Source organism: Lathyrus oleraceus, chromosome 3, assembly GCF_024323335.1.
Source record: "Lathyrus oleraceus cultivar Zhongwan6 chromosome 3, CAAS_Psat_ZW6_1.0, whole genome shotgun sequence".
Lineage (NCBI taxonomy): Eukaryota > Viridiplantae > Streptophyta > Magnoliopsida > Fabales > Fabaceae > Lathyrus > Lathyrus oleraceus.
Window position 1 is genome coordinate 496594952 of NC_066581.1, and position 14411 is coordinate 496609362.

The following is a 14411-nucleotide window of genomic DNA, read 5'->3' on the forward strand; positions in this document are numbered from 1 at the left end:
TGGGAGTGAGGGGTGTGCCTCACAGCTCTTATCCCTGGCCAGGGAGAGCTTCAGACAAAGAAGTGTGGGTTCAGAAAATGGGAACCCTTCTACACTTATGACACTGACTCAACTGTACAACTGTACAAGGATCTTGGGTTAGGATCCACAATGCATCAACACCAGTTGTGTGAGCAAAGGGATGACTCAACAAGAATAGCAGGAGATGGATTGCACATCTCTTGTATCTGCCAATTGCCTTAATCAAGGTCTTTTCCTGCTTGGGGACAAAAATAAACAAGCACAGGCATTGCCTCTTAAGGAGGACTTCAGACAGGTGCCTGGCCAAGTAACAGGCCAGGTCTTCCAGACTACATGGAGTTAGTGATGCTATACCTCAATTGGTTTATACAACCAAGCAACAGCACAAGCAAGTTCACAATGAACTATAGCAACTAAGGTACCTGAAATCAATCCAACATAATCAGTATACCAGACAAACAAAAGTCAAACAGAAAATTACAAGTCCACAGCACAAACAGATAACAAGCATCAATGCACATAGGTGCAAGCCACAAGGCCTAAGCATAAATCTCAATGCCTACAAAACAAACTCAAAGTTAGTCATAAACAAGCAATAAACCAATCCCAATTGAGTGCACATCATCAAGTATAAGCAATTGTGCTCTTTGACCTGAAACAAAGCTCAAATGTGAGAACACAAACCACTAGTACAAGACTAGGGTCAAAATAGGATCAATAAGTCAAAACAGAACATGAAACTTATCCAAAATCAAGATCAATCAATTAATAATCAAATCCAATTGGTCTCATGTTCATATCATCAACCATTATCATTTCATGAGGCAAAGAGTACAAAGCATGCCATTTAGAACCTCATAGGACCAAACAGAAAGATCCAATTCAAATAAACTCACAAGCATTTCAATAAATCCCCAAAAAAAATCATGGTCAAACAGCACTCACAACATGATCTACACACCAAATTTCAGGCCATTTGGACAAAGGTAAGTAAGTCAATTAAATTCATCAAGTCAACACAAGTTCAAACAAGCTCACACAAGGCACCAAAACATGCATCCACTTCAAGCAATCATAAAACAGAATTGGCATAAGATAAATGAACCAAATCAAAACCATGACAAACTTCAAGATGTCTATGATACACATGCCAAATTTCAAGTCCATCCAATAAACCACAAGAATTTCACAAAACATATGAGATCATGACTCACAAAAGGTTCACAATTGGTCAAACAGGGGGGAAATTCTCAAACAAATAGGAAATGCATTCAAAAGATCCACAAAAATTCACAAGTGAACCAAACATCCCTAAGCATCATCATGCAAAAATTCAGCTCATTTCAAGTTCATATGGCAAGGCAACAAAAATCATGAAGTCAAGTAAGACATGGTGTGACACAAATTGTCACACCTCTAATGATCAGGTCATATCTCACAAACCAGGAACGCAAAAATCACAAACCCAAAGCCAAAATGTCACTTAAGGTCTCTAGTTTGCACATGTAAAATTTCAGCTCCATCCAATTAAGCATCATCATTTCATGATCAAAATACCAAGCAATGTGCATGAAAGAATACATGTGAACAAACCCTAGGCCATTCCAAAAACCACACGTGCACAATTTCCACAAAAATCACCAAAAAATTGTAGAGATCATGATGAGAACAACAAAAAAACCACATATCAATTGGATTAATGGTTATGGAGATATGAATTTTTTCATGTGGAGAAAAATTGAAAAATGATGTGAAATGGCATGTGAAACACGTAAGGCATATGAGAAAAAAAAAGAAAAGGCAAAAGGTGGAATTGTCCTAGGACGGAATCGAAGCTGGTTCCATTTCAACTCCTGAGCGCGCGCTAACATCTAAACACAAGCCAAACGCGAAATTGAAGATCAAAGCATGGTTTCTGGAAAAAAATTCACATGTTCATCATGTTCATCACAAGTTCATATGTCCAAGAACAAATGTTCACCAAATCCAACAAACCGCATATCACCAGAATCCTTGTTCAATGTACATTCACAATCTCAAATTATCTTGACCTAATTCATCCTAATTAAAGAGATTCGATAGAAAACATAATCATGCACAAAACTTCTAATTCACATAACTCTCTCATTTCTCAACCAAATCCAATGGTTCAAAGTGCAGAATTATCTACTAAGCAAGATCTACAAGAATCATCAATTAATTTCATGAATTATCAAACTCGAAATCTGACCTTCTTTGAAACACAGGTGTTGAATCGCGCGTATCAAGCTGTGAAAATGCAAAACAGAAACTCTATGATGCTGGCATTGATGAATGGAACAAGGTTTGTGTGTTGATTATGCACGATCTTGATGAAATCTCAAATTGCCATGGATGACCTTCACTTCAACAGTTCCAAATTGAGCTCGAATTCCACTAGTTCTTGCTCCAATCCACTTCAATTATGCATGTAAATGATGAATTGATGAAGATCTTGGCAAGGCTTTTGAAGAAAATTGCAAAAAAAGTGAGAGAAGAAGTTGAAGAATTTTGTGATTTTCAGATCTAGATCTGTTAGAATGAAGTGTTAATCTGAAAAACAGTTAGGATTAGCAATATATAGCATGGCTTAATCATTTCCTTAATCCTAATTAGCCAAAACCAAAGTGATTAGTGAAAATGCATTTTCATGCTAAATGGTAATTTGGTCAATTCACCCACACATGTGCAATGCAATGTAACAGTGCCAATTTCTGGTTTGAGCAAGTTTTAAAACATGTTTGTGAGCTAATGCAAATGGAATGGAGTGAAAACAATGAATATTTTGCAAAAACACCTTTTTCCCTCCAAAATTCAAATTAAGTCCACTTGAAAAATGGACTTTTTATGTGATGAGTTTTCATGAAATGCAATGTTTGTTTTGGATAGAGGAGATCAAAATAATTTTGCTCAAAAAAGTCCCACTCCATTTGGCCTTGTGAATCAAAAGTTATGCAACTTTGAAATTCAACTCTTTTGGACAATGATTTGATCATAACTTGCTAACCACAAATTAGAAATTCATGTTCTTGGACTTTTTGGAAAGGTGAGAGCAAGATCTACAACTTTCATGTTGGACAAAATTTCATTTGAAGCATTTTTGGACATGTAATTTCAAGGAGAAAACCTTTCCATTTTTGGCAATTTTGAATTACAAGTCACTTTCTATTTTTGGAAAGTTTTCATCTGACTTTATTTTCTTCATTCTTGATGTTTGAAATGCCAAATGAAACTTGTTTAGACATGAATGAAGTGTCTCTAACCCTCTCCCACCTCCAAATCCATTAGTTGACCTTTGGTTGACTTTTGTTGACTGATAGATGAATTTCAGCTTGACTGATGAAATTGAGCCTCAATCTCCTGATGAAATGGCTCAATGATGAAACCCTAGCTTCCATAAGCTTAATATAACCATATGATGATCCCCATATCCATTGAAACCCTCATCTCCTTGACAAGCCCTTATTGGCACAATATAGATGATTAGGGTTGACCAGATGTCAAAACCCTAATCCCAAGATATCTGATCATGAACAATAAATCTCTTGGATGATGACAATACCATGATGATGATGATGTACCATTTCAACCAAGATAAAGCTCAACCTCCTTGAGGAACCATGAAACCCTAATTTGAATCACAAACCCTCAGATGATTAGTGATCCATCCAATGAAACCCTAGCTTGCATCTTAACCTCTTTACCTTCTGAACAAGACCTAGGAGGATGACTTGCTTGTTGTGGCCATATGATATGAAAATATGCCATGCCTAATGTCCTAAAAATGAAATTCAATATGCTAAGCTAGTCCCAAGAGAGGAGGGCAAATTTTGAGGTGTTACAATTCCCTTAGATGAAAAAAATTCAGGGATGTTAAACTCAGGGCCATTATCAGTTCTGATAATTTTGACATGGAGCTTATGTTGGTTTTCTATGAGATTGACAAAATTTATAACATGTTGTCTAGCTTCAAATTTGGTTTTCATTAATGTTATCCATGTATATATGCTACAATCATCAACAGCAGTTAAAAAGTATGAATGGCCATGTAAAGATTGGACTGCAAGAGGTCCCCAAATATCAAAATGAACCAAGTCATAAGGGTGTACAACTCTATTATTGCTAACAGTATAAGGGAGTTTTCTTTGTCTAGCATAGCAACAAACATCATAGACATCTTTATGATTAACTTTGATAAAAGGGAATTGGGAATGTAGGTACAATAATATGTTTTGAGATAAGTGTCCTAATCTAAAATGCCATAAGGCTTTATCAGGTAAAATGACATTGGTTGCTAAAGCAGAGGTTAAATCAGGTGTGTGTGTGTGTGTGTGTGTGTGTAGCAGGTGAATCATTATCTCTCAGTGTAAGATAGTACAATCCATCTTTCTGCTCAGTAAAACCAGTCATCTTCATGGTGATTTTGTCATGTATGACACATTGTGATTTGAGGAAATTGACATTGTAATTAGAGGATTCACACAACTTTGGAAGTTATATTACATAAGAGTGCATCCTTCATCATTTCATGAGAGGTAATATTGTTCCATTTTCCTTTTTCTCTTTTGTAAGTAAGCTTTTACCTTTATATGGTACTTGTGTTCTAAATGGTTGATATTCTTGATGTATGAGATAGTTCATAAGTGTTCACTTCCAAAAAATTCTATTGATGTATATAAATTATATGCTTATAGTGACTTTGTGATATTCTTTCTATATGCTTAGAATGCTCTTGGTGCATTGACTTGTTATCTATTATTGCATGAAATATGGTTGAGCACGTGTTATAAAGCTAGAAAAATTCTTGTTGTATGTCATTATTATGATAACATATATGTTTTTTATTTTAATGGTGATGAGTTTATATCACCTTCCTAGAACACATGTGTGTGTCGTATTTCGGCCACAATCGGCACTGCTGCCACTAGTGCCACCACTCCTGGCATCCTTTCGGCGAGATACATATACCTCCAAAATTGCCTCTTCCATATTGGCGAGTCCTTAAAAGCTCATTATCAACCTCCTTCACATGCTCCCCCACGCACCACTTCTCCTTCCAAGTGTGGACCTCATGTGCCACCGCTCCAGCAATGTGTAACAGCGTGTCCGACAACCTCTCCCGCCGCGGTTTCCATCGTCGACATCGTCGTCTTGCTCACTTTCTAGATTTGTACTCAATTTTTTGTTTAAAGCCATCAACTTTAAAGGGAAACACCAATTTCGCCATATTTACTAAGGTTCCACTTATCCCGTGTGAGAGATTAATCGAGACATCCACTAAATCATCTATGCTTGCCTCCGACTACCATGGTCCTCGTGGACGAAACATAGGACACGGTGTCCAACACAGTGGTATTTGTTGTAACTACTGCATTTATTACGGTCATATTGAAGTTGAATGTCTTACAAAGGCAAGAGAACAACAACGAAAACCTAAGGTTGTTATTGTCGTTCAACCACCTATCACCAGAGAAGTTACTATTCTAGTCGTTGATTATAATAAGTTCCTTAAGTTCAAAGCAGCTCATCAACCATCTTCTTCAGCCATTGTTGCTCGGTATGGTAATCATGTAGCCTTTGTCTCTACATCCTCCTCCCTTGGTCCTTAGGTCCTTGACTCTAGTACCTCTGATCATATGACTGGTAATAAATTTCTTTTATCTCACTTGTCATATTCTAATTATTTTCATTTTGTCACTGTGGCGGATGTCTCTAAATTCAAAGCTCAAAGCCTTGGTCAGGCACACCCACTTCCAAACTTATCTTTATGTTTTGTGTTATATATTCATGATTGTCCTTTCAATGTAATATCTATTAAAAAGCTCACTCGTACTCATGATTGTTCAGTTCTGTTTATTGATAAATTTGTTTATGCCTAGGATTGAAGTACAGGACTGATGATTGGAATAGGGAGTGAGTTTGGAGGATTATATCATTTATCACCACTTGTGGCATGTGCTTCTATTGCTTCCCAAATCCTTACACGTCAATGTTTAGGTCACTCTAGCCTTAATAAAATGCGTTTTTCAGTTCCTAGTTTTCCTAAGCTTTTTTCATTTGAGTGTCAGTCATGTCAATTAGGCAACATACTCATTACACCTATTGTCAACGAGTAAATAAAAGTGTTGTATCACCTTTTGCTTTAGTTCATTCTTATATTTGGGATCCTAGTCGGGTCAAGTCAACTTTAGGATATTATTACTTTGTAACCTTCATCAATGATTTTTCACAATGTACTTGGTTATTTTTTATTTAAAAAAACATTCAGGTGTCTTCCATATATTCCAAGAATTTTATGCCGAAATTAAAAATTAGTTTGACACTTCCATTAAAATTTTACATACTGATAATGCTCGTGAATACATGTCATCCCAATTTCAATCTATTTTAACATCATAGGGGAATATTATCAATTATCATGTGCTCATACACCACAACAAAATGGTGTCGTTGAACAGAAGAATCGTCATTTAGTTGAAACTGCACAAACTCTTTTACTTCACCACAATGCCGCTTCTCATTTTTTGGGTTATGCTCTTCTCACAACTTGCCGTTTTATTAACTGAATGCCTTCATCGGTCCTTCGATATCAAACTTCGTACTCTATCTTGAACCTGAAATATGGTATATACCTCATTCCTCTCAGTGTCTTTGCTTGCACATGCTTTGTTCATGGCCTCAGTCCAGGCAAAGACAAACTTTCTACCAAATCTCTTAAATGTATCTTTCTAGGCTACTCGCGTATACAAAAAGGATATCATTACTTTTGTCCCCAATTTCAATGATACATTATTTCCTCTGATGTCACATTCTTTGAAACCTCACCATTTTTCTCTGCCTTTGTGTTACCTGGTGAGAATGGTACTTCAGATGCTCGAGATATCTCTTCCATCATTCCCACACCCATTGCACCTCTATTTCAGGTCTACCATCGACGGACACCCCATCCATCGGAGGTTAGAGATGATATTGATCCACCAGCACATTCTCCTTCTCCAACTACTCCTCCAGTTACGTCACTTGCATTGGGATGCAGTCATTCGAATTCTTAGATATATAAATAATGCACCCAGAAGAAGACTATTATATGAAGATAAGGGTGATGTTAAAAGCATTTGTTATTCAGATGCATATTGGGTCGGATCACCGTCGGATAGGAGATCCACATTCCAATATTGTGTTCTGATTGAAGGTAATATGATCTCATGGAGAAGCAAGAAACAAAATATTGTTGCATTAGCTAGTGTTGAAGTTGAATATCGTGCTACGGTAGCAGCATCAAAGGAGCTTGCATGGCTGAAAAATTTACTCTTAGAACTTAAGATAGGAGATATTCATAATACAAAACTCATATGCAATAATCAAGCAGCACTCCACATTACATCTAATCCGATTTTCCATGAACGGACCAAACACGTAGAAATATACTGTCATTATGTAAGGGATAAAGTACTATCAGGAGAAATCACCACAGATTTCATAAAATCCGAAGACCAATTACTGGATACGTTTACAAAGTCTCTTAGGGATTCTTGAGTGGATTACATTTATAACAAGTTCGGCTCATATGATATATATGATCCAGCTTTAGGGGGTGTTAAGAATATTTATATATAAAATAGTCTCACATCAACTATAACATATAATTATTTATAATCTCTATATATATAATACAATCTCCGTAGTGTCTTTTAAACACACAACTTATTCTTTTATACTTCAATAAATATATTTTGTTATGTTGCCATTTATAAGGGTTAATTCAACATAATTACTATAAAAAGTTGTTAACAAATTAATTAAAGTTGTGTGTACAATATATATGCAAAGTTACAAAAGAAATATTTTAAAAAATTACAAAGGAAAAAGTCAAATATTTCCATAAATAATGGTTTAGTAAATTAGTATTGTTGCTTTTAAAAGAAAGATATGAAAATAAAAATAATGTCAAAAATGGCATGATAATGATATGAGTGAGGGAATCAAGGCAATGGTGGTGGGTGGTAGAGACCTAGGGTGGTCCCATGATGTTTGAATGAATAATTCAAATTGCAAAGCATGAATTGAACCATACAACTTATGTTTCAAATTATCATCAATTTTTAGAGTAACCATGTAAAATTGATTTTGTTTTTATTGATTTTGTTTTTTTTAGTGAATTTGTAACTTATTATATAAGCAGTAACCGATCTCTTATTTATTTTTAAGTGAAAATATACATTCTAGCCGTTGCATTCATGAGAGAAATAAAAGACTAAAAAAACATGCTCCAATTTAACTTTTCTCCCCTTCCTATTATATCGTCTTCTTTTAGGATGTCATAAATTCGAACAGCGTGCTATAAATCAATTGAGTCGATTTAATGGAACGTAACGAATATATTTTATATCGAATATTTTTTATTATATTCCTCCTTTTCCATTTTTATTTATACCTCTCCCAAAAAAAAAGTAAAAACTTTTCCACTTAAATATACAACAAAACAGAACAGAAGCACCATGCTAAGCTTTTTTAGTACTTACTTCTGCAACTGAAACAGAAACCGAAAAAAAACACAAAGAACAACAAAAACAAACAAACCATGTTTTCTTCTCTACTTTGTTGTTCCATTGCAATGTGTGTTGCAATTTTCCTCCACCTATGTTCCTTTGCGGTTTCACACCCTAACAAGATCAATAATTTACCAGGTCAACCTCATGTTGAGTTTCATCAGTTTTCAGGCTATGTAAATGTGGATAACAAAAACCAAAAAGCACTCTTTTTCTACTTTGTTGAAGCTCAGAATGATGCAGCTTCTAAACCCCTTGTTCTCTGGCTCAATGGAGGTAGCTTTTTTGTTTTTCTCATCAGTCATTTATATAGTTATGATTTTGAAGTTTGTGTATTGTTGTTTTTGAAGGACCCGGTTGTTCTTCTCTTGGTGTTGGTGCATTTTCAGAAAATGGTCCTTTTAGGCCTAAAGGAGAGGGTTTGGTTAGGAACCAATTCAGCTGGAATACAGGTTAGTATTTTTAAAACCGGACCGAACACCAGAAATACGATACACTGACACAGATATCATAAGTGTCGGTGTTGGTTTCAGACACTGATACGGACACAGACATTTTTTCAGAGATGTTGGTGCTACATATTGTAAATGCTTATGTGATTATGAATTGCAGAAGCAAATATGTTGTACTTGGAATCACCAATTGGAGTAGGATTTTCTTATTCAACTAATACTTCATCTTATGAAGGTGTAAATGACAAGATTACAGGTAACTTTTTCCTCCTTTAGAATGATTCCCAATGTTATTCTTTTGAATGCTCAAGCACCATAAGATGCAACTATTATTAAGTTGTTTTTCTTTAGCTTTTTTCAGTTTTTTCCATTCTCGGTTCTCATTATCTCTCTTTCGCTTTTTTTCTTAATCTTTACCTTTTACTAAATTCTGTCATTTTCCTTTTGTCCAAAGTTTTGCATAGCCCATAATGTTATTTCACTATCTACTCTTTCACTTTAAAGTTATGTATGTTATGTCTCAATCTTTTTGGAAGTTCCGTATAGATTAGTTGCAGTTTAACCATGACAAAATAATAATAGATTCTATTTAACTATGCTTTAACTCAGACAGACATTTTTTGCGACCTTATTTAGCCATGATTTAACTGTAACAAATTGTAGGCCCAGTGTGACAGTCGGACTTACGCACCCTCGGTCTTGTTTCTGAAAGTGTTGTTTTTCTTTTGAGGTTTGAACTGGTTTTCTGACATGGTTGTGTCTTTCTGTTTATAGCCATGGATAATCTAATCTTCTTGCAAAACTGGTTTGTGAAGTTTCCGGAATACAGAAACAGAAGTTTGTTCATTGTAGGAGAAAGCTATGCTGGTAAAAAACAATCAGTTATTATTATTATTATTATTACTTGTATAAATCTTTAGAAAAGTTGAAGTAATGATGTGTTTTGCAATTTATCATTAGGTCATTATGTTCCTCAATTGGCTGAACTTATGCTTCAATTCAACAAAAAGGAGAAGCTGTTCAATTTAAAAGGCATTGCTGTGAGTTAAACCACAAACTTCCAATTATTCTACGAGTTAGTCAGTATACAACATGGTGTTAGGTGTTCATGACTGGTGTCTGTGTCTCTGTGTCGTGTCAGTATACAACATGGTGTCTGGTGTTCGTGTCTGTGTCAGTATACAGCATGGTGTCTGGTGTTCGTGTTCATTTTTGTGTTTGTATATAACATGGTGTCTGGTGCTCGTGTTCGTATCGATGTTAGTATATAACACTGTGTCTGGTGTTGGTGTCGGTGTCTGTGTCGATGTTTTATAGCTAACTAGTTTCCTATGATGCAGCTTGGCAATCCTGTACTAGAATATGCGACCGATTTTAATTCAAGAGCTGAGTTCTTTTGGTCTCACGGATTGATCTCAGACTCAACATTCAAAATGTTCACTTCTGTTTGTAACTATTCAAGATATGTGAGGGAATACTATAACGGCGCCGTTTCTCCTCTTTGTTCAAGTGTGATGAGTCGCGTTACTACAGAAACAAGTAGATTTGTCGACAAGTATGATGTTACACTCGACGTTTGTATATCTTCTGTTTTTTCACAAACCAAAGTCCTCAATCCCGAGGTGAGTTTATCATCGAATTTGAATTGTGTTCACTCACGATCCCGTAGTCAGATACTTCAGTAGTGAAATGTGAAATGATGGTGTTGTTTTTGTTTATGTTTGTCGAATAGCAAATGACAGAAACGATTGATGTATGCGTGGAAGACGAAACACTCAACTACCTTAACAGAAAAGATGTTCAATCGGCTTTACGTGCACGTCTGGTCGGGATACAAAGATGGTCTCCTTGTAGCAAGTAATTCTCTTCTATTACCCTTCATATGCTGCTTTCTCTAAGAGCTATCATGAACTTTGTGTTTATGTTCATCAGTGTGTTGGATTATGAGCTGCGCGACTTGGAGATACCGACGATCACTGTTGTAGGCAAGCTAGTCAAGGCAGGAATACCGGTATTGGTCTATAGGTATGCGCATGCATCGTGTTTTTCGAATAATGTTGTGAATGTGAATATGTTCGGATTGACTTATTTGAATTTATCTATTGATACGACCACTTGTTATGTTTTGCAGTGGTGATCAGGATTCGGTTATTCCATTGACTGGTAGCAGAAGTTTGGTAGATCAACTGGCAAAGACACTGAGAATCAATACCACTGTGCCATACAGGGTGTGGTTTGAAAGGCAGCAGGTGAATCTTGTTGAATTTTTCTAATACTGAATCCACATACACCGACACTTCATAGTGATAGCATGTCTGATGTCGACGTGTGAGTGTCGTGTCTGGTGTTTATGCTTAAGAGTTATCTCATTTTTGGTTTTAGGTTGGTGGTTGGACTCAAGTTTATGGTAACATACTATCATTTGCAACAGTTAGGGGAGCATCACATGAAGCACCCTTTTCACAACCTGAGAGATCACTTGTGTTGTTCAAGTCCTTCTTAGAAGGAAAGCCTCTACCAGAGGAATTTTGATTGGTGTTGTGTAAAATTGGTTGTGTGGTAGTCAAGTCTGAACTGGTTTTGGTTTTTTTTTAATCAAATCTTTACATCTTTCAAGTGTAGAAAATTTTGTAAAGTTGTCAAGAGGAAGAAAAAAATGATTCGTAATTTGAAAAAAAAATCACCTTATCAAGGTACTTTTTTTAATTATCTTTTATTTTTAAACTTGAGAGACTTAAAGATTGCTCAAACGTCTATTTTCTCACTCTCCATAGTAATCAACATCAATGCTTCAGTATGTTTGGAGCGACTGAAATTAACCAAAGATTCCTTCTAGAGTGTGATTGTTCAAAATTTTAAGGCTCTAATTAGCATGAACTAAGCTAGTGTAGTGTGGGAAACAGTACTCATACCTCTCAGCCACCATCATTACCAACTTTATCAGGTTATGAAGTGAAAAGTGCTATTGAAGGAAGATTATCGGTGTAAAGATTATCGGTTCAATATTAAATTTGCTAATTATAAAATGATCAGCTCTATGTGCTTCATGTTAAGTGTGTAAGTCTATTTGAAATTTGGTTACAAAACTTTTGGAGCCATTGGTGACATAAACTATAAATCATGGTTACTAAATAAAGCCTTGTTAAGTGTGTAAGTCTATTTGAAATCATAGGTGTAAAGATTATCGTTAAGTTAACAAGAAGATTCTTAATTTAATGGGTGAAGTCTGAATTGTACATTACAGACCAAAAAATGAATCCCAAAAATGTAAAGATTTCTAGCTGCAAAGATGAAACCCAAAAATGAAAATTACCAAATTTTATACTTTTTGGGGTTGCAATGCAAATTCAATGTCAACAATCATAACCAATCAGAGATAACTCAGAAATTAAATATCAAACTGGAAATATTATCTATATAGAAATCAGCACAATGAAACAAAAATTGCATAGACAAAATTACTCAATGCTCAATCATCTGGATATCAGAAATGCGAGCATTGTACAAAGTTTACAACTAGAAACTCTTAACAATGTCTAGAAAACTGAGAATAGAAAACACCATTCAAATATCTTAACTACTTTTACTGGTCACCGGGAATTGACTTAATGATGTCAGAATCACCTGAAATCAGAAAATAAGAAAAAAATTAGAATATTGAAAATAACTACAGAATACAAATTCTATTATTATTGAAATAGTCAAGGAAAGCTTCAAATACCAGGATCAACAATGCTGAGGCAGCACACTCTGTAGTACTTTCCACATGCGGTACCCAAGTCAACATTGTCTAATTGAAGAGTAAAATTTGTCAATGAAAGATCAATAAAAATATATAACCAAAATAGTGAGTTAACCAATAAATTCAACCACATCAATGCATTAAACAGCAAAAATAATACCAAGAAGAGGAACAAGTGCAGGTCAAAGGTTGCCAATCAATACTAAGAGTAACAAGTGTGGGTCAAAGGTTGTCAAGCAGAAGCATATGGATGATTGACTAGAACAACGGAGAGTAACAAAATGCTACAAGTTCACAACCATGTGAATATGCATGAGTAACAGAAACATGTTTGAAAAACTCAATGCCCCTTTTAAAGGGCATTGAAAGATTAGATTGAATAATTCATTTACCAGACACTGGAAAACTAAGTTGATAGAAATTCCTATACCCACAAGGTTTTAATGGATCACATTCATTGTTGAGTTATACATAATATTCTTACATTCTTACATGACTATAAATTTTATAGACATCTAATCTTCAATACAATGACGGTATATTGGTATTAGTGTGATAGGATTTAAACCTAATAGGTCCATTCAATTAGGGTCCAATACATTTCATTATATACCATCCATTAAAACACACTCTAGAGGTTAGTTACCCTGCTTCAATCAGAATATGAAAACAAACAACACCATAATGAAGCATCATTCTGAAAATTACGAAATGCACATTAACATTGAAAAAATGACAACTTACTTCCATTGTAATGATGAACTCCAACCTTTGCCAACATAGCATAGTATTCAATTTCAGATTTCCTCAAAGGAGGACAGTTGTTAGCAATGATAATCAACTTCCCTATAAAAAAAATAATCAAATCGAAAACACATTCACTTATCTCTTAATTCCACTAACAAATCAACCTAAAACAGTCCAAATTCAGAAATCAAACCCAACAAAAAAAACATGAAGAAAAAAATCACCTTTTGAACTCCTTAGGGACTTGAGAACGGTTTTGTAACCTAGGGTATATTTGCCACTCTTCATGACAAGAGCGAGCCTGTTGTTGATACTCTCATGAGTCTTCTTCTGTAAAATTCAATTAAAAATCAACAAAAACCGAATTGGGATTAAAAACCCTAAATCTGAAACGAAATCATCAAAATCATAATATGAAAAAATGCTTGGTGCAGAGAACGAAGAGGAGAGTGATAGCTTACGGTCTTCTTTGCCGCAACCATTGTTGATGGATTTGGTGGCGATTTGCAGAGAAATTGCGGCTACAGAAATGAAAATGGATGCACTGCCACTAGGGTTTTGATATGGGTGCATCGGTGTAATATATATACAAATGGGTTAGAGAATGGGTCATGATTAATTGGGCTAACTCATTGAAGGCCCATATATATCTTTGAAAAAGAAAAAAAAATTATAGTTTGTTATTGAAAGAATCTTTTTCTTATTTTATTAATTTTTTTACTAAGTTTTAGAATTCGTAAAATAAAATTATTTTTAAATTATTTATTTGAATGAATAAGTCCGATATATCTAATCATATATGAGATTGTTTAAAAAACTGTGAATTAAACTAAATCGTGGAATTGAACTTAAATGAAGTTAAGATAACTGAATTATTATGGT

At 35.0% G+C, this 14411-nt stretch overlaps 2 protein-coding genes across 2 annotated transcripts; one reads left to right on the forward strand and one right to left on the reverse strand.

The window, feature by feature from the left end:
• Positions 1-8413: 8413 nt before the first annotated feature.
• LOC127128365 (serine carboxypeptidase-like 45) lies at positions 8414-12069 on the forward strand. Its single transcript, XM_051057616.1, has 10 exons — positions 8414-8864; positions 8939-9040; positions 9201-9296; positions 9815-9907; positions 10001-10080; positions 10381-10662; positions 10773-10897; positions 10973-11065; positions 11172-11289; positions 11423-12069. Exons 1-10 carry the CDS (start codon positions 8621-8623, stop codon positions 11570-11572), a joined length of 1383 nt encoding a protein of 460 aa, XP_050913573.1. The 5' UTR covers positions 8414-8620; the 3' UTR covers positions 11573-12069.
• Positions 12070-12428: 359 nt separating this feature from the next.
• Positions 12429-14150, reverse strand: LOC127128366 (60S ribosomal protein L30). The gene is made up of 5 exons (XM_051057617.1): positions 13991-14150; positions 13754-13859; positions 13527-13628; positions 12762-12830; positions 12429-12664 (listed from the first exon to the last, which is right to left on the reverse strand). Exons 1-5 carry the CDS (start codon positions 14009-14011, stop codon positions 12624-12626), a joined length of 339 nt encoding a protein of 112 aa, XP_050913574.1. The 5' UTR covers positions 14012-14150; the 3' UTR covers positions 12429-12623.
• Between the last annotated feature and the right edge of the window lie 261 nt (positions 14151-14411).